The sequence below is a fragment of the Harmonia axyridis genome, chromosome 5 (genome assembly GCF_914767665.1).
Source record: "Harmonia axyridis chromosome 5, icHarAxyr1.1, whole genome shotgun sequence".
Lineage (NCBI taxonomy): Eukaryota > Metazoa > Arthropoda > Insecta > Coleoptera > Coccinellidae > Harmonia > Harmonia axyridis.
The window spans coordinates 9,366,045-9,387,518 of record NC_059505.1 but is presented as its reverse complement, the minus strand read 5'-3'; the positions used below and the strand labels follow the sequence as shown (position 1 = coordinate 9,387,518).

General features: G+C 33.8%; 1 protein-coding gene across 1 annotated transcript; it reads right to left on the bottom strand.

The window, feature by feature from the left end:
• Positions 1-1,973: 1,973 nt before the first annotated feature.
• Positions 1,974-20,623, bottom strand: LOC123679959 (proteasome adapter and scaffold protein ECM29). The gene is made up of 23 exons (XM_045617558.1): positions 20,491-20,623; positions 20,205-20,335; positions 20,036-20,152; positions 19,715-19,980; positions 19,544-19,658; positions 16,887-17,026; positions 16,566-16,832; positions 16,075-16,512; positions 14,143-14,341; positions 13,892-14,090; positions 13,372-13,710; positions 12,868-13,178; positions 12,487-12,811; positions 11,053-11,227; positions 10,706-10,994; positions 9,766-10,008; positions 9,589-9,710; positions 6,979-7,198; positions 6,608-6,923; positions 5,601-5,878; positions 4,063-4,226; positions 3,467-3,996; positions 1,974-3,410 (listed from the first exon to the last, which is right to left on the bottom strand). The coding sequence occupies exons 1-23, from the start codon at positions 20,513-20,515 to the stop codon at positions 3,211-3,213; spliced, it is 5,409 nt and encodes a 1,802-aa protein (XP_045473514.1). The 5' UTR covers positions 20,516-20,623; the 3' UTR covers positions 1,974-3,210.
• Between the last annotated feature and the right edge of the window lie 851 nt (positions 20,624-21,474).

The window sequence follows — 21,474 nt, the reverse complement described above, 5'->3', positions numbered from 1 at the left end:
GAGTGGTAATCTTCATCAAATATCATATGATCACTTCAGCTCCGGCAAAAGCTCAGTAATGTTCAACGTAATTACAATCTTCTGGACGTTCCTTAAAATCCACTCACTGCTATATAGATAATTTTAAAAAATGAGAAGAGCTATCAATGTAGGCATAGGCGTAATGAGGGGTGTTATTGGGACAATTGTATCTTGGTTCTCTTAGATCGCATCAACTGTTGCAGAACAAAATACTTGGTATTTTGTATAAAATGTAGTAAAAAGAAATCCACTATTTTGCATGAAAAACAAAGCTTTAATTACCATAGAATGATACGATTTAGGTCAAATATGCGCCGTTTTGTTCGATAACTAGTTGTCATTTGGAAGGAAATATCATTATGCCTCTCTCATAGAAGCCCTCATCCCTATTGGCAAAAAATTGAGACAGTCGATTTTCACAAGACTTGTGAAAATCGACTGTCTCAATTTACTTCAACAGATACTTAGTATCTGTTGAAGTAAATTTTTCACCACCAAATTGAGTTGGATATATGACGATATTGAATCAACTAGATTGAAATCTCTTGGCAAAACCATCGGATGTTATGCCAACCATCTTCCATTTTGAAACGGTCATAACTGACCGTCCTAGTGCAATAAGTTACGTAAATCGTTTGGACAAAAAGTCATCCATATAGTTCACCGATGGATCAATATCAGAGAGAGGTACTGCCATTGAGGTTTATGGACCTAAACTGAGGAACTCTAAAGCCCTCTATTTTATAGACTGAGATACTGGCTGTCTTAAAATGAACCTCAAGGGGGCGCATGTCTACATCACCACGCACAGCCAGACCACGCTGAGATCCCTGGAATCGTACTGCCAGGGATCTCTGTTGAACTGGGAGTGCCATAACACCATAAAGCAACTGGCCAGAGGCAATAAAGTGACTCTACTATGGCTACCAGGGCACTGGTGGTGTTGAAGGAAACGAAAAAGCCGATTAACTTGCTAAAAGTACATCAAGTTTAACACACAAATTTAAAGAGGCTGTCGACTCAATACTCGAAAAGGGCATCAAGGTTAACACCTGTTGGTCCTGAGCATTTCTGTGGGCTTGGAAAATATAAATATAAGGCCGCAGACAGGACACTCATGTCGGTGCAAATATCTTTTGTAGCACATGGATAAGTCAGCAGATGAGATTTGAGTTAGTCCTGGATACTCACCAGGTAACAGCAAAGGCTCCTAAGGATGCTGTCGATACTGTTAATGAAATCGACAACATCTTCAGGAGCCTTGGCTGTTACCAAGACTGATTTTCTTATATGAGTGGTTCTTAGGCCAGTCAACCCCGGATATTTGCACACTATGTTCAGCTATTTCTACCTACGTTCCACAGAGCCTGTAAATCTCACCTGCTGGCTTATCCATGTGTTACAAAAGATATTTACAGCGCCGGCAGTGTCCTATCTGCGGCCTTATATTGGTATTTTCCAAGCCCATAGAAAGGCTCAGAACCAACGGGTGTTAACCTTGATGCTCTTTTCGCAAGTTCATCGGCTCTTCAATTTACTTCAATGTCACAATACCTCGGTACCCATTGCGGATACTTTATTGCGTCTGGCCAGTTGCTTTATGGTATTACACCACTCCCATGTCAATAGAGCCCCCTGGCTATATGATCACAGACTAACTACTAATCTGTGATATGATTCTAGGGGCCTCAGCGTGGCCTGACTGTCCGTAGTGTTATGAATACGCCCACCTTTGAGGTTAGGACACTCTTGAGTACATATATATAGGCAGCTGATATCTCATGCGGCTTTGGTGCAGACAGTCGGGCTAGAGGACGCACATCTTAGGAGATGTGCAACAAGTTGGAAAACCTCTCGTCATTTTTCGGACTCTATGAAATGTCATAGAGGAAACGTGTCGGGGGTTTAATTAACGTATTTCTAATTTAGTTTTGATAGAAACAAAAAATCTATTTCTTTCATCAATTTTATTGCACAACTTCATTAATACACCTCGTTAACCAGTACATATTTTTCATCATTCATTTAGCCCATAAAAGTATATGCGTATTAGTACTTCCGGAAAATTTGCCAACTGTATAATAATAGGGGGTTCGGAGGAAAGATCAATCCTTTGGTGCTGTTCCTTTCGTCTTTGTCCCGAACTCCTTATTCGGGATACTGACATATTCAAGCCGAAAATTATTTTATTGAAGAGAATATTTAAAAAGATTTCTGTACCTATATAGGAGAGCCAGAGAGGATGTAACAAACTAATAGGGTAGGTAGTACTAATTTACATTAATTTTCTTTCTATCTCAACTACCCCAATTTTTCATTAAAAATTTCCGAGTATTCGTTTTTTATGAACCACCAAATCGTACAATGTTTTAGGCCAATTTTCTAGTACAAATACAATTTTTACAAAATACCTTCATACTTTCAATCCCGCCAAAAAAATTTCGAAAATATTAAGAGTTGCATCAAAATATTTTCAGCCATTTCCGAAATATTGTAAAAAAAAAAAGAGTTATTCTTTCCAACTGCAACACCTTGTGTATCGGAAGTGAGAATTTGTTTTTAATTTTCATTAGTACTATCTAACATATTGTTCTGTTACACCTACTGTGGGACACCCTGTACTCTATTGGTTAAAAAATATATCAATTTATTGTGAAATATCGATTATAGATTGGTTTTGAAAATCTTTGGAGTAACAAGAATAAAACTCACAAAATTACCGAAAGCAATAAAACAGGCATAATTAAAGGTGCCATAAAAAATGCATGAGAAATTAAGAAATCCATTTAACATATAGATCACAATTTAAAATTTCTGCCTAACCTCACTAATGTGGTCTACTACTAATTAATTCATTTTCTTAGGAACTCGAAGGAACTGGAACAATTATTTTCCAAATTAATTATTTCTGCAAAAATACTTAAATACAACAATTTAACACTTCAATTAAAACTCTTTGAAAAATCCAATTTTGATAAACTTCATAAAAACAAAATTATTCAATTGAAAATCATGACACCAATTTGGTACTGCCATTTTAATCATACAAATTTCCAAAAACACAATACTTTTGTTTGAATTTTTCCATCGAAGACAAAATTTAACGATAGGCTGAAATAATTGAAATTTGCATCCAAATGATAAAATATATTACACCATAAGAAAGAATAATTAATAATCGTTACTTTGTTATCCTATAAGTTTTCTTATATCTATAATTCTTGATTTGATTTCTGGACTAGTATCCTGTTGTAATTCACAAAGAGCTGTATTGAACATTGAAGATACTTTCAATTTTTCCTTAGTCCTCTGGTTAGCTATCAGTTTTTTCAAAAGACTAAGTATGATATTCAGTGCTTCTTTTCTCAATCTCGTAAATTTAGAGATACCTAAAAAAATTGCTGATTTATAAATATGTCAACTTTTTTTTAAAAAACACATATACCTAAGGAGTACTCCATTGATAGTAAAATATTATCTATGATAGTTTGCAAAGTTTCCTCTTCCTCCTGAGACAAAGTTTCTTCGTTCAAAAGTTTCAAATTTTGAACATAATTATATAATGCCTCTAATACGCTAACTTGAATAACTCGGGTAATTTTTGGCAGAAAGGCCACACAATGTTCAACAAATAACACCCTGTATTTTTCTTGTGTTTCTTTGGTAGTTGATATCCAACTTTTGCCCAAAGCTTCATATGCTGCCACTTTCAATTGAATTTTATTTTCTCTATTGGTAAGTATTTCCTCGGCAGTCAAATCTTCATCATCGTTGTCTCTATTATCCCCATTTTCAATCAAAATGTCCTTAACTATTTTGTACACTTCGTCAAATTTGTCAATATTGAGTGACGAAAGAATATCTCCTAATGATTTGAGTGCTTGGACTTTGTATTCAATATTATCCTTCCTGGATTGTTTCAATATTGATTCAGCAATTTGTCTTCTTAAGTCTTCGGATTCGTTCAAAAGATCCCTTAAAAATATTTTAAATCAATATATTCTCGTTTATATTAGTTTGCTAGGAAATTTTCAAACTTACTTGCAATTAGTGCATATGCTACTTAAAGCTTTCAGAAGTTTTTCTTTACCATTCCAAGTTCTTCCTTCCAAATTTTGCAACAAAATATCGATCAAAGTTGTCAAGTTCTTGATATCCAGAGTAGAACCCAGTTTATTCGCCATCGTTGCTATTGCGTTTGCTGCCTAAAATCCAACATTAACTTGATTATTGCAAAGAAATAGGCAACAATAGTTTGTGTGGTCAGAAATGATCAGTTAAGAACCTTAGGGTATATCGATAAGAACGTAAGATCTGAATTTTGATTTTCATAATAATTCAGTGAATATAACATGATATTTAGTTTCATTCAACAAAGGGAATAAGAACCTGAATGAAATCAAGTTGAAGTGGTAAAAATTCAAATGAAACGCTATATGGGAAAAGTAATAATGAAATGTTATACGATAGATTACCATCATGGATTACTGGATTATTGACTTTTCATTGATCAAGGGATATCATTTTGTTTTTTGTCGTTAATTCTTCCTCCTCGAAAAGGGAGAAATTGAAGGTTAGGCCTGTCACAATAGGGATGGGACTTGAGGCTCATGAAACTGGAAATTACACAATCAAGACTAAAGGCTCATTTTCACGTTGATAGCAACTATCATGTAGTTTATATAGTGATAGTTGCTATAACAACTATAGGTGCTGATAGCAACTATCAAGTAGTTTATATAGTGATAGTTCCTGCGATAGTTGCTATCAACATGAAAATAACCTTTAGTCTTGATTGTTTAATTCTCAGGTTCACGACAAGAATTAGGGGCCCCCTTTTTGAATTTTACACCTTTTCTGTAGAAATATTTGGAATTACATACTTATGACAATAAAGAAAATACAAAAAGAAAAAAAAATACTATTTCTCAGTGTGTAATATCATACAATATTAATTATCTATCTGGTTAGTGTATCAACAAAAATGACATCAACATAACCATTGTCAAACAGAAGATTTCCACGCTATTTCATAGGAATCATAATCGAAAGTAAACCAAGGAGAATGCATGCCATTAAGGGAGAGCAGCGATATTCACCATCGCTACTCTCCCTTGATGACATGCATTCTCCTTGGTATCCTTGGCATTTTTGTTGATACATTAACCAGATAGATAATTAATATCGTATGATATTACACACTTGGAAATCGTACTTCTTTTTCTTTTTGTATTTTCTTCATTCATTACCAAGTGCAGGTGTTAGCCAATTTTATATTATTTATTATGGCAATAAGTCTGCAACCCCAAATCATTGAATTCTCGTCATACCGTTACATGTACCCTATAGTTATTGAAATTCGCCAACAACGTTGGGCCAATAATGTCCTAGACAACACATACCAGAGATAGTCCATGCATGTATAATATATAATTGAATAAATATTACTTTGCTATGTTACAAAAAAATTATTAAACCTTTGAAATTACACTTTTATAGATACATCCCTTAGTTTCTTAAGCCGACATTAACCAATCGGTCTTAGTGAAATCATATTCTAAATGATTAAGAAATATTACCTGAGCTTTCGACATCCAATATGATGAAGCCAAAGCAGATTTTATAGTATCAAGAATATATGTGAGATTTTGTCGGATTCCAGCTTCCGATCCTGGAGTATTATCAGACCATAGTTCTTCCCATATTTGCAAGATACTCGCATTTTCAGGAGTTTTCTCATCATGCATAGCAAAGAAGATTAAAGGTAGTAAAATATGTGAATATTCCTTCATTACTTGGGAACTATGTCTACTTATAGCCTGAACAGCATAAGCCACCGCTGTTTTGATGGTCGGTTCTGAAATGTATCTTTTTTAATGGGAATAGTCATTTCTCTAGTTCTGTGACTAATTCGTTCATTCTGCCAAATCTTGTAGAACGAAATCGTGCAAGAATATCTCAGATTCCCACAGATTTAATGGTGACATTTTATTATTATATGTTGGTACTCGGAATTTTCCTGCCACGGATTCATCTGTTATCTGTCAAATTTGTGATACAGAAAACTGTTCTACCAACCCAAATTTTTCAATGCAAAAATCACTAAACTATATTTATGGAAATATTCCATCAAAATTGAGTGAATTAGACAAAATGTATAATACACTTACAGAAGGCTCAATTTAACACTTGTTCATCCATATTTTGAACTTGTGGAAGAATATCAATGCCTTGATTATAAATAACTATTATAATACAAATGCAGAAGGCATTGATGTTCTTCCACGAGTTCCAAATTCAGAAACGATCCAAGAAATGACGGGTTTTTGAATGAACGAGTGTTAGAATGAGCCTTTGTACGAATGTTATACAAGCTGTTCCTAAACTGAGCCAAACGAAAACGAAAAAAGTAGATTAAAGTCAATCATAAAATAATTCCAATTTTTGTTATTATCGCGGTGTTCTGTAGTCGAAAAATATTTTGAAAGGAGCATATTTTGAAAGTGATACATCAAATTCGTAAGAATAATACATTTCTTCAGTTTCATTGACCAATTCCCGATACGTTTTTGATATTGGTACATACCCTTTGCCTCAAGATACCATGAATCCAAAGTATCTATAAGTTTCTCAAGAGCCGACTCTTTAGATACACCAGCAACAAATCCAATAGTTCGTGCATATTGTTTTCTTATAGCAATGTTTCTATCTTTCAAACCACGAGTAAGAGCAGATATAAGTTTTTTGGAATACGGTTGCATCTCCTGCGACCTACTAATCACCAATAATTCTACACAGTGTGCACATCCAATACGAGTTGCCAATGCCATCGAGTTCTTCATCAAATCAATAATGTTAGGTACCAGTTCGTTGAAAATGGTAGTATCAATGTAGTTCATACACTGAAATTACGTAATATTAATATTCGAAAGAACATAATTTGCTTTTAGGCCATACTTTGGTGATTGTTTCAATTGTCACATACGATTTGACCATAGAAGCCCTGGCTTCATCTAATAATTCTTGAGACTGCGTTCCTCCTAATCTAGTACTTAGGTAAGATAGTTTAACAGACTCAAGATCCTGAGTTGCTCTCAGTAGAGCAGGTATGACAGTTGGTAGAAACGGTCTAAGCTGTTCACCACAGGAATCTACCAATTGTTCAACAACCGACAGACTGCAAAAAATTTATCATCAAGACAGAATTGAGGGACAAAGTTTATGATTGGTCAATCAATTGTAAATACTACATCTGATGACGAATTCGTGAAGAAATTCAAGAAAGTCCGTCCTGCCGTAAACACGATAACACCCGAACGAAAAGACCTCGAAACTTGAAATTTTCAGGGAAGGTTCATATAATAGTCATAATTTGAATGAGGGTTCCGTAAAAAGGGTCGTTCGAAATGTTATTTTACTGTTAATTTCCAAACAACACAGTCATCAGAATATCGAAAAAAACTAATATTCCAGTGACAACAGATTCCACTGAATTGAGATATTCATTTCAATTTGGAAAAATAATACATATTTTTTGTTTCATCAACCAATTTTTTATGTCGAATGGAAGCTCTATTGTTTGAATCGAATCCGAAAAAAAATACTTTTCTGTCGAAAAAACTGTACAAATTAGTATAACATGTAATATGTTCAATATTGTATTTTTTCAGATTCAAGTAATAGATCAATATATAATGAAAATTCGTTTATTTTTAGTCCAGACATTTAGGAAAATTTTCTCCAATTCTACAGGGTGTCCCATAAGTGGCACGTCACAGTGACACCGGAGGTAGGTCAGCTAAAGAGGGACCTAACCAGCCTAACATGACCCCAGTAAAAGTTGCATGGTTTTCGAGTTATTACCAAATTACGTTTTTTAGTGAATTTTCACCTTTTTTAACACTGTCAGGGTCAGAATTCTGCTGGAAAGCTCTCGAAGCTTATTTTTTTTGTTGTAATGGAATCTTAAATAGTTATTTAAGATGACATGAGTATGATTCTGTCAAAAAGTTATGTGGATTTCCGTAAATTAATGGATAAATCTTGATTTCAATTGCTAGCAAAACGAGAACTTCGACTTTGGACACCTGCTGTGAAAAAAAAATCCTTGAAACAAAACGAGCAAGTAACATCAAAAAATTGGGCATTTTAGACAGATTTAGAAATGGTACAATACACGAATCTTATGCCCATAAAACTAGGTATTTTCATCATTTTACCGATGCCCTACTTAACTAAGTTGAAACTAGGAACCCCGCTATCAGGTAATTTTGCCGCTTGCTATGACATTACATTTGATACCGGGCTTTGTTATTATTTGTTAAAGTCACAATAGGGAAAAAGATGGATTAGGGGAAGCGAAAAAGGAATATTATTGAAAAAAAAGGTAAATTAATTAAAAACAGACTTAACTTTCGATTATTTATTTAATTCTTAAATCTAACTTACAGTAAATGTTCAAACTGTTTCCCTCGGACTCTAATGCATAAATGACACCGTTTTATAAAATTACGATTCAATTTTCTTAAACTAATTTCTGATATGGTCCGGGCTGCGACGAATACGCGTTCACGCAATTCTTCCTCGCTTCTTATTGGTTTTGCATACACTTTGTCCTTTAAACATCCCCAATAAAAAAAATCCAGTGGATTCAAATCCGGGGATCGCGGTGGCCACAGTATGGGTCCTAATCGCCCAATCCACCTGTTAGATTTAAGAATTAAATAAATAATCGAAAGTTAAGTCTGTTTTTAATTAATTTACCTTTTTTTTCAATAATCCTTTTTCGCTTCCCCTAATCCATCTTTTTCCCTATTGTGACTTTAACAAATAATAACAAAGCCCGGTATCAAATGTAACGTCATAGCAAGCGGCAAAATTACCTGATAGCGGGGTTCCTAGTTTCAACTTAGTTAAGTAGGGCATCGGTAAAATGATGAAAATACCTAGTTTTATGGGCATAAGATTCGTGTATTGTACCATTTCTAAATCTGTCTAAAATGCCCAATTTTTTGATGTTACTTGCTCGTTTTGTTTCAAGGATTTTTTTTTCACAGCAGGTGTCCAAAGTCGAATTTCTCGTTTTGCTAGCAATTGAAATCAAGATTTATCCATTAATTTACGGAAATCCACATAACTTTTTGACAGAATCATACTCATGTCATCTTAAATAACTATTTAAGATTCCATTACAACAAAAAAAATAAGCTTCGAGAGCTTTCCAGCAGAATTCTGACCCTGACAGTGTTAAAAAAGGTGAAAATTCACTAAAAAACGTAATTTGGTAATAACTCGAAAACCATGCAACTTTTACTGGGGTCATGTTAGGCTGGTTAGGTCCCTCTTTAGCTGACCTACCTCCGGTGTCACTGTGACGTGCCACTTATGGGACACCCTGTATAAGATAGAAATTGAAACATACCAAGTAAATAAATCGAAAGAAAATATAAAATTTATTGAAAAATAGAAGCTTTATTTTGTATTCAAACTCCGAAATTATACTTTTGTCACAGAATTATGACTCCGTTACAACGTGAAATATATTATAGAATATGTGAAAATTCTTACCTCAGTAAACGTATCTCAAGCACTTTACTCGTTATACCAATCTCCAACATAGGAGGTAATACTGCTTGAATCATTTTCACTCCAGCTTCTCCTTGCGATTTAGCACAAGCTTGTACGCAAAGCTATAATTGTAAATCAATATAATATACTTTTTTCAAAATAAATAAAAATTTATACTTTGCTCAAATTTTTGGCAGTGTTTTTTGCCACTACTCTTGTTTCTTCATGATGATCGTCCATTACTCGGAACAATTTAGTCCACAATTCATTCATACAATCTACAGCATCATGGACCGATTTGTTTCCTGAACTCTTCAGAAGATCACAAATAGCTCGACAACAAGACTGCCTTACTCTATATTGGCCTGAGTTCAAATGTTCGAGAAGGTCTTTAAGAATTTCTTGGAAATATTCTTCAACCTATGGAAAAATATTACTAAAATTATTCAGGATTCAATTCTAATTATTGTATGATGTGTGAACAATAATAGAATCACATATTTTTTCCTTTCCACCAAAATAGATTCACAACTTTTATAGTATAGGAGTGAGCAAAAATGTCTAAATATTTTATGACATAATATTGTATTCACAGGAGAATATTTAAAAATTCAAACACCAAAGCTATTAGGGTCAAAATGCTAAAAAAAAAGTTGAAAAATATTTTATTCAATACTATTGTGGCAACAAACATTTGGAATTTCGTTTGTTGATGGAGTCAATTTTGGAAAATGAGAATTCTTCAGGATTGAATTCCTTTAATTCTGCCTTTAAAATGCATGGATCATGGACCGATTTCTTTACCAAATATCATGTGAATAGCCCTAATAGTTTTCGAGTCTTTATTGGATATTTGGATTCTACACATTCCAAAGAGGTAAATTGTGAAAACTTCAGAAAGAAGTCACCCCTTAAAACATTGCTCAATATTTTCAACTCAACTTGAATGTGTGAACTCATCATAATTTATACATGAAGAAATCATGTTTTCTAGAAATTTTATTTTCAAGTTGAAGTTACTTTAAGTTAGTATTCTTTCGGTATTTTTATTTGTTTTCATAATTATTTAACTTCTGGATATCAATATCAACATAATTATGAGAATGAAAATACTCACCACTTTCTGATTATCTGAAACTAATACTTTCCAAATATTGACCATGGAATTTTGAATACGAGGAGAAGGATCATATTGGTATCTGTATAATTTAGGGACAATATCAGGAAGATAGGTTTTCAATTCTTCTCCACATTTCTGCGCAATTGTTGAGAACCCAAATGCAGCGCCTTTTTTGGAATTCCACATAGCGTTGTGATTAGCTAGATTCATGAATTGATAAACCAGATCAGGTTTATTCAAATCTGAAGCTAAAGAACACAGTTCCTTATAAGTAGTAAGATTTCCCCTGAAATTATTTTGCAATGAACAATTTACACAATTAGCATATTAATACTGGTATTTACCCTGTAGGAGAAGATCCCAACTGACCATCCTCAAATAATTTTGTATCACTGGAAACTTTTTGAACTTGCCTTGCACCAGTAGTCAATTGTCTAACTAAAGTAGATAAAAGCTCTTCCGACTTGTAGGTGTCATAGAAAACACAAAGACCCTTAGAAGCAACATCTTGAACAATATCTGGAAGGAAAATTTTAGTGGGAGTAAAAAAAAAGATTTGAAGTCCCATATAAAGGGTTATCCATTTGGTGTTTCCAAAAGTAAATGTAAATAAAACACATTTTCATTTGGAAAATCATTCAAATTTTGATTTCAATGTAATGCTCAGACCTTGCTATTATATTGTAGAATACATCATTTAGCTGTCCTGTGAGTGGTCTCTTACAGGACTCTGCTATATTTCGAGGAATATCTCACCAATAACTTGACCGATGTTGGTTTTCAGATCGTCACCAGTCTGAAGATTGTGGCCATGAACACGATCCTTCACATAATCCCACAAAAAACCCAAAGGCGATAAATCACAACATCTTGGTGGCCAATTCACATTGCCAAGACGAAAAATTAAGCGTTCTAGAAATATTTCTTCCAATAGAGCTAAAACGGGACCTGTTGTGTGGCTTGTTGCACCATCTTGCTGGAACCACATCTCTTCTAATTCCGTATCAATAATTTCTGGCAAAAAAAGCCATGAGAATTGAAGGTTTGAGTGAAACCGTCTTCATTTCCAAAGAAGTACAGGCCAAATTGCACACCATACCTTTTGTGCATGTTATGGTCTCTTGGCAGTTACATGAGGAGTTTTGCTGCCCCATATGCGACAACTTTGCTTGATTACATAGCCACCGTGTGAGAAAAGTGCTTTGTCACTTGTACAGTTTGTAAAAATCTGAATACGCCATAGCGTGCCGTAAAAGAGGCCCAAATGTTGGGCGCACCAAGGAATGGATAAATATGGATCTTCTTCAACAGCAATATTTTTGGCGAACATGAATTTCTATGGTGTATGGACCTTAAGACATCAGTAACAGATCCAGTCTCTTGAAATTCATCCACTGTCTTACCAATTATAAACTCAGATGAACGATTATGTCGTTCATAATCTCCCCATGATGCACGATACATACTTACTATGACTAAATATGACACTTCAGATGACATGTGTCATATGTTTGACATATGTCTTCAAACGACTGTGAAATCTGAACTACGACATGTACAATAAAACAATAATTCTGATTACTCTGTATTTTGCCTCAATTGATTTTCGAATTATATGTCCTTACTACATAAAATGAATAATTAAAGTAGCACAGAAGATCGTTTACTAAAGTCTATAAATTTCTCATCATTTTGGTGTATTTTAGTGTTATATTTTAAAAACTATTTGTTAATAAGAATAATAAATAATACAGATAAATTAAAAGTTAATAAATTACCATTATTTTCTGCAAGAAATCCAAGGAAAGTATTCTGCAATGTATCCAACCGTTTTGAAATAGGTTCCCTTTTACCACAACTCTTAACAATAGCTAACAACCAAATGGAAGAAGCTTGTCTGGAGTTAGGATTGGTGTTATCACTTATTTTCAATAATTGGCTCAGCAACCAATCCAGATTTTCATCAGGGAAAGTATCATTCTCATCAGTTTCAAATTCCGCTCTTTTTTCTATCCATTTATTTCTGGCTTCAGAAGAATAGATACTTTGTATGCACATTACTAAAGATTCACCAATAGTAAAATGAACTTCAACATCTTTAGTCTGTAATAAGAAAAATCAACAGAATATAAAGAGAAATTTGCATTCGAGTGAAATACCTGTTTTGCTGTTTCTAATAATCCTTCCAAGACATTTTTGGTATGAGGGAACTTCTCACCAACACATAATGAACCCAGTGTATGTGCAGCTTTCTCCTTAAGTTTACTACTCAATTTTTTATCATTTAAAATATCCAAAAGTTTTATCACCAAACATGCTTTGGTAACTGATTCTGCAGTAGGTTTCTTAGGATCCGGACTTTCATTAATTTTTCCATTCTTAATGGGCAAGGAAGTACAACTTCCTATGGTGCCTAAACTGTCACAAGCTCCACCAGATAATAAGGCATTCGAATTCGTTAAGAAATCATCTGAAGTTTAAAAAACTGAGTTATGATCAATGGAAGTTCATTCAAAAGATTTTGTGCATGTCTACATGAATTAGGATCTTCAATATACTGAGTTATGAGCATTTGATTGAAATATCATTGAAAGCTTGTTTTATTTCTTTCTAGATATGGACAAATTCATCTGGATACTATAGGTTAAGAATTCAAAGCTTACTCAGTAAATAAATAGCATCTGAAAGGAGAGAATCCATCATCTCTTTCTTGTTACGCAATCTCAACTCTAAGCAATTGCCAATAGCTAATAATGCTCCATGTTGTACTTCAAGAGTTTTGTGATTGGCTTGTTTGATAAGGTTTTTAATATTCTCTTCAAACTCCTTATATTTTTGATTTATCAAAAGTAAGCCATACAAAATTGCTGCAAATTCTCTTACTTCTGCTCGATTCGAACTTAGCAACTGATTTTGAATCCAAGGGATGTCTTCAGAAAGAACAGTAGAATATTGAGGTAGACAACCAATTGCCTCAACTAAGCAACTCAGTGCTTCGATTGCTAAAAATAAAAATATTTCACAGGGAAAGAAATGAAATTTTAACACCCTAGAGAATTTTTTAATTTACCAGAACCAGATTTTAAATTTTTTTTAATACTTTGCATACCAAAATTTAAAATATGATTCTCTGCAATAAAGTTTCATAACTATAACAAATCAAAAGCTAACCCAAAAACTCACCAGAGTTCGATATCAAAACCTTTCTGCATAATTTCAGGTAAATCTTAAATGCTTCACTATCTATATCGGTAGGCTCAACATATCTTTTCCTCAGATGTTCTGCAATTATTGGGGTATCATCACAAGGATGATTCATTATTTCTCTAACCAAAGGTACATTGGCATCTTGAATAAGGCATAGTCTGGTATATATAAGAACCTTAAATCTAACAATTAAATAGTTGAAGGAGAAATGAAATTGTAATAAATACCTCCTTGAACACTTCAACTGAATACGGCAGACTTTTATTTTCAGAATCGTGGTTCTTATTTTCATTCTCGATGTATTGCATAAATTCTGTGAATGAAGGTAGAGTGACTTGTTTGTGAGTCATATTAGAAAGATTTATATCTTCTTTTCTTGATGTACCATATAATGATACGTAGGCTTCTGAGGACACCTCTTCCTTTCTGAAAAATATGCAAACATAAGTATTTACACTTTCTACTAATCTTTTAAATATTTTTACTATGAACCGAACAGTTAAATTAAAGTCGGAATTACCGTTTTCAATTGAAATTTGTACGAAATAACGTAATAGGTTCTCTGCTGAGTAATGAATAACTGGATTCAGGTTCTTATTGAGAAAGTGTTGTTTCATCCGCATTCTGTAATAATAAACAGAAAATTATGTCAAAAAATTTCCGCAAATTGATAAATGAAACACGTGATATACCGGGTGTTCCTAAATTGGAGACACAAACAAAAATGCCCGAATCCTTCGATCAAACGCTTTTTTTCGAGATACAAGGTGTAAAGATTTGATTTTTTTTTAAGTTTTACCTCTTAGCACCTTCACTTCACAAGATATTCAACTTAAATTTGGCATAGATATTCCAATTGAAAGTTTTCATCATGTGATATGCTAATTTTGACTGCAAATCTACAGGGTGATATTTTTTCTGGAACAGTGCCCGCTTCTTTCCTCCAGAATTTTTTTTTATGAAAAAATGTTAAAAGAAACTTCGGTTCAGTACTATACTTTTTGATTTCTTGTAATTTCGTTTTATCTGCTACTAATTTTGAGAAAAAATTTCAAATAATTCTCTAGTAAACCTAAGGAAATTCCAAATTATTTTGAAAATGCAGTTAGTAAGGTGTGATGAACAAATTAATTCTAAGATTTGATACTTATCTACCCAATCTGTAACGAAGATTAATATCATTCGATAAACTGGTATAATTATCACAAAAAAGTGGAACCACCCTGTATCTAAAAAATAAAGCGTTTGCGGGTCCGTGTAAAATTAACCAAGGAATCTCTTTTTTTCTTTTGTACCTCCAATTTAGGAACACTTCATATTTTCCATCCAAAGTAATGGAATTACATTCAAAGAAGAATCTAATCATCAAAATATTTTTTTGAATTGATAATTTGCCGCCTATTCTATTTTATTTATTATCAACTGAAAAATCGATGCCCTGAAGTGGAAATTGAGTTTTGCAAAGAGAATTGAATTGGACAGAATCCTATCAGTAGAATACTGTGGTTATTTGATATTTAGTTCAGAAATTTAGTCACAATGAAAGCCTTGCTAGATTAGGTGTCACTTTCGATCAACTTTGACATACTTTTTTTAATACAATGTACCACACATATGACAGTATTTTTAATAGTCTATGCACCATATGGTTTATGCAAGAACAAAATACAAAATTTGGTGGCAACTTGACGATATAAACAATTTCAACATAAGGCAGCAATACATTTTGCAAAGTTTCATTATTGAATGCCGCCAATTTTCTGAGGGAATATGGTTTTCCAATCAAAATCCTTGATTTTTGTCTTAAAAACTCATTATTATCCAATCATGATCAATCTGAAAGGATCATGCAGTATGGCGACCGATTTTTGTTATCAGATTTCATGTTTACTTTCATAATTCAGGACTAACAGAATTTTTTCACTCGATTTTTGAGCTCTACAAATCCAAAATTTTATTTCAAGGATTTCAAATTTTTTAATATTATCCTAGGAACCTTTCATTTTCGTTTGTACCTCCAATTTAGGAACACCCTGTATATTGATTAATTTGAAAGTTCTAGTGTATCCGAGAATAAAAATAAGCCCAGAAATGATTCAATCGTTACAATCAACATAATAAACCCACATTATTTCATGATGTTGAGAAACTTTACTTACATATCTCCACAAGCCTTTAAAAGTAGAAATTTGGAAGGTACATGATTTGGAGGAAAGATATTAGCCAATATTTTCACAACAACAAAACGTACTGCTGTCTCTTCGGAATCACTTCTGCCTTTAGCCAAATTAAAAATTAATTCAAGTCTTCCATTCTGATTTGCCTCATCAGGATTAAAATCATATTTATAAGCTGTAATGAGTTCCAAAAATCCTGTACGTATATCTGATTCAGAAATTCCTTGATTCTCCAAGTTAGACATGTAATGTTCCAATAGTGCAAAGTCATGGTAGACAATGTTGGGAAACTTTTGGGCTAATCGACCTATCAAGATGTATGCATGACCTATCGAACGTGAATCTTCGCCTTCAGTTGTATATTTTTTAAGACCTTGGAGAATAATAGATGCGAATTTGCCCAGAGATTCAGTCTTTGCGCTTAAAATAAAAATTTTCAATACTAAAAATAAGAGTACAATCTTAAAACTCACTATTTTATGATTTCATATATAAAAATCATAGCAGAATTCTTCAATTTTCTATGAGACTCTTTTCCATATAAAGAGTCAAATATTACTTGAACACACATGGGAAACATGATACCATCGTCTTTTCCTTTAATCAAAAGATCATACAATTTTATTCGTTGCCTCACACTAGCAGGGGATTTTTTTTGGTCCTGTTTAACATTACCCTGACTTCCAAGAAACATTTTATATATTGGCGACATTATACTCGATGAAGTCCAATCAATAGTTCTGGAAAGCAAAACTTGTTGAACATACAAAATCCAACTATCGAAATTTCCTTACCGATCTATTTTCCTGAGTTGACCATCAGCTAACTCTCCAACATCACATCTTGTATCAGAGGATGCAACTGTTAGGGGGAGAATAATGTCCTCATCTTTAAAGTTTCCTTGAGAAATAAATTTCACAATACCAATTTTCAGCTGAAAATTATCAGAATAAATAAATTTAAATTTTCAAACTAAATTGGAATATGGATCATTCTCCATAATAAAGTATACTTTGTAGTGTGAAAAAAAAACTATACTAAATAACTAGTCCAAGTAAACAAGGTCACACCAGAAAATCTTATTATAAAATTGAGTAACTTCGATGCCATATTTCACTTCCTTATCCTCACAGACAGAGCTGTTAGGGAAGAGTACCTTAGTTACTTTGCAATATCCAAGTTACTGTATCCTAGTTCCTTTTACTTTTTGGCAAAAAGTAACTAGTATTCTAGATACTTTTCAAATGAAAGTATAACTTATAACTTACAAAAAAAATAACAGAAATAGTTTGTTATGGGTTCTTCAGTACACTTAAATTTGAAGTAACCAGGTATTTGTCCACCAAATCTCTCTTTATGTTAAATTCAACAATGATTTCATCTTCAAGTTAGATTTGAGATTAGATTTGATTAAGGAGGTTTCATTTCACTGCGACCTAATGGTCTATTGTGCCCCCATCAGAGCTATTCTCTCCATAACGTGATCTACAGCTTGCCTTCCAATTCCAGAGTTCTGATGAACTCCCAATATCTGGGATGGCTTCAAGGAGGATAATTCCTCACTTTTACAAGTTTTACAAGTCACCAGGTGATCCGGACTTTCTTCCTCCTCCCCACAGAATCTGCACTCGTCATTTCCTTTAGACCCATTCTCATGAGGTGTTTCCTAAGGCGACAATGCCCTTTGAGGAATCCAGTGAGGAGGTGTAGTATATTCTTACTAAGATCCAGATACTTCTTGGATCTTGTAGAGTCAAAGTTTCACAGAAACTTTTTGGAGTGATCCAAACCAGGAAGATTCCGCCAGAGTTTTCCTCTTTCAATTACCTCCTTTTCCTGAAACTCTTTCTTGTAGGTATATTTGTCTATACCACAGAAAGGTTCCGGGCCGATGAAAGGAGTTTGTGCTCCTTTTCTGGCAAGTGTGTTGGCCTATTCATTCCCTCTAATTCCTGATTGGCTGGGAACCCAGATTAAAAAGACCTTGTTCTTTTACAAGTTTTGTGTCCAAAGCAGGTTTTGCGTTGGCTAGCGATGGCGAGGCATTCCGTCAGCAGGTGATCCGGAGTTTCTTCCTCCTCCCCACAGAATCTGCACTCATCATTTTCTATTAGACCCATTCTCATGAGGTGTTTCCTAAGGCGACAATGCCCTGTGAGGAATCCAGTGAGGAGGTGTAGCATATTCTTACTAAGATCCAGATATTTCTTGGATCTTGTAGAGTCAAAGTTTCGAAGAAACTTTTTGGGGTGATCCAAACCAGGAAGATTCCGCCAGAGTTTTTCTCTTTCGGTTACCTCCTTTTCCTGAAACTCTTTCTAGTGGGTACATTTGTCTACACCACAGAAAGGTTCCAGGCCAATGAAAGGAGTTTGTGCTCCTTTTCTGGCAAGTGTGTTGGCCTATTCATTCCCTCTAATTCCTGATTGGCTGGGAACCCAGATTAAAAAGACCTTGTTCTTATCTATTTCATTAAGTTTTCTCCCTCACTCCAATACCATCTTAGAATAGATGATATGAGAGCTCACTGCTTTAATTGCAGCCTGACTATCGGAATGTATTGCTATGTCACATTTCCGATAGTTTCTTGCTGTTAATTTCTACACCTCTTTCTATTGCAAATATCTCTGGCTGAAAGAAACTTAGACAGTGGCCTAGCGATATTGGGTACCAGTCCCAAATATTCCAGTGCCAGTCCCTGTCATGGTTTTGGAACCATCTGTATACCATTTGATGGTATTCTTTTTAAGAATTAGGATTGTGGACTACTTTTCCCAATCTTCTTTTCTACTTAGTATCGTAATGAAGGTTTATTCAATGCTAATTGTCTTGTCATCCCGTCACTGGGAATGTTGGCTGATGGTATATAATTAGTCAAAGAGGACCAGGCTCTCTTATTCCTAATTCCCTCATTTCTGGTACCTTCCCTAGATAGTCTTAGAGTGTCCTCACTATAGAGCAGTCTCTGTTGATCGGCTCTGTAGGCATGCTGACATTCATCTTCAAGTTACTTAGTAACCTTTTTGTAGAGGTGAGAATTTGTATCTGAGTACTTATATTTTCAGAAAGAACTGATCAATGCTCAATATCTGAGACCTGTCAGAAGCTTAGAGCTTATATAAGTTAGGAGAATTATTTGTTGTGTCCCATTGCCACTTCAGGCACAGCACTTTTTTACCCAACAGAGTATGATTGTATGGTCCCCTGTAATCAGACCAACTGGCTCCATTGTTATTTCAAGCATTTCAGCTGAACAAATTCCAATATAAATCAATATTTTGATTATTTTTTGATCTATCGAAGGGCTAAATATCATGCAATATAACTACAGTGAACAGAAATTTAACAAGACTCATTGGAAGTCTAAAAAACTTATTTAATTACATAATAAACTATTTCTAGAAGTAATAGTAGCTGTTATATTTAAATCCATATTGTAATAACCGATTACCTCTTCTAATTCAAGACCAGTCATTGGAGTTGAATGGGTAGTAACCCTTTTAAAAGAATATTCACTCATTGCAGGAGGAATTCCAGTGTTTTCTCCAGAAGTAGATTCTACAGCACTAAGAATATAAAAAAATATGTTTTTATATATACAGCCATGTCAGCTATTTCTTACCTGTAAGGTAATAAGAGAACATCAAGTAAATATCCCAGTAAATATTTCTTCAGTTCAGGTTTTTCATCTAGCCCATCAATAGAGGGCACTTCTGTTAGATTTGAATTCTTCATGTTACGAAATACAGGAAGAAGCGCAGAGAGTAGGGAATCAATATGCGCCTGTGGTTTGCCCTGTAGAGCACTTAAAATAGCAGGAAAAAGATTGTATTGCTTTTCTAATGATAGACGAGGTAACCCTAATTTGATATAAATAATGGAAAAATTCTGGAAGAATAAACTCATTAGATATTTTGCAGATATTGTTATATAATGAACTAACAGTCACAAATGAACTAGCTTCAGGATCTTTATACTGATTTAAGAGAGCTTCCACTGGCAATTGAACTTCAGGTCGAGTTTTTAATCTTTTATTTATATGCGTAAGTATATCCATGACCTAAAAACTTCCAACTACTAGAAAGAATTTTGTCAAATATTACAAATATTACCTTTTTACGCACTTCCTCATGAGGAGATGAAAGTTTGAGTAAAACTGGAGGTAAAAATTTATCTAATACATTTTCAAGTTGTTGATCTGTTTCAGTAGATCCAAGTCTGAGGAATACACGCTCAAGAAGATCTGTGAAAATTAAAATAATATATGGAAATTCAGTGAATTTTTCAAGTGATTTATTAATAGTATCCAAATATTTACAATATTTCAAAGAATTACAAAGTATCGATGACACTCGTTAAAATTACTAGTTAATTTTAAAAAGATTCAAAATTACTAACTTAATTCCTCAATACAGGAGCTCATCTTATTAAAATCTGATTACTATTATTTAATACACAACACAATGGAATTACGAATTTGAATTAGCTGATGACTGTCAGATATTCGAAAACACAGATGAAAAAAATTAATCGAAATGTCATATGTGATCACTGATCATACATGTAGGCTGCGTTCATAAACTCACTGGAGTAAGCTCGAATTACTCAGAATAGAATAAGAATACGCTATAAATAAGTTGCATAGAATCACTGGTGTGTGTACTGATTCGATTTTGTTTCAGACTTTTTGAGATATCCACTTGTTGCTTTGGTGTTTTGCTTCACCAGAGTTGTGTAAGGTGGCGCTCTTCAGAAATTTTCGAATTCCCGCTATCTGTCTGGTACCGTTTAAAAAGGAAATACTGATTTTAGACTTTACAAACTTTCACAATAAATTACAATTCAGTTCCTATCGAATTTTTAATGAATTGAATCACAGATAACAGAGTAGAAATTAATCTTAGAGTATAGAAAGCCACTAAAAATGCTACCAGTTTGCCCATTTAACCGACATCGTAGCATCAATTATAACGGAGTTGGCAATGGTGCAGACTTAATTTGGAACACCCTGTATATACATAAAAACCGAGTTGTAATCTCTCGAATTATTTCGCCTGGTGCTCAAATATATATATATTTTTTTAATATTTTTAGCGCCCCTGTGTACTTTGCGCCCGTGGCAAGTGCCACCTTTGCCACGCCCTAGATACGGCTCTTTTATGATGCTCCAAAAATTGGCTGAAAAATATGGCTTAACTTAATATTGTTCCGCTCCACTGCATTAATCAATTAACATTCCCTGGAATAAGAATCTCCAAACCGCCTTAACTAAGCCGCCTGTATAATAAATAATACATTAACGCCGAACCAATTTAAACAGAATTCCCTATTACCCTCATTGAAAAACGAATAAAATCATTATGTATTTCAAAAAGACGAAAA

Coding starts and splice junctions, on each gene's coding strand:
- LOC123679959 (XM_045617558.1), bottom strand. CDS start 20,515: ATGAGCTCCTGTATTGAGGAATTAA. Junction 10,009..10,705: donor TTTCAGATAATCAGAAAGTG/GTGAGTATTTTC, acceptor ATTTTTCCATAG/GTTGAAGAATATTTCCAAGA. Junction 9,711..9,765: donor CTGCCAAAAATTTGAGCAAA/GTATAAATTTTT, acceptor TTACAATTATAG/CTTTGCGTACAAGCTTGTGC.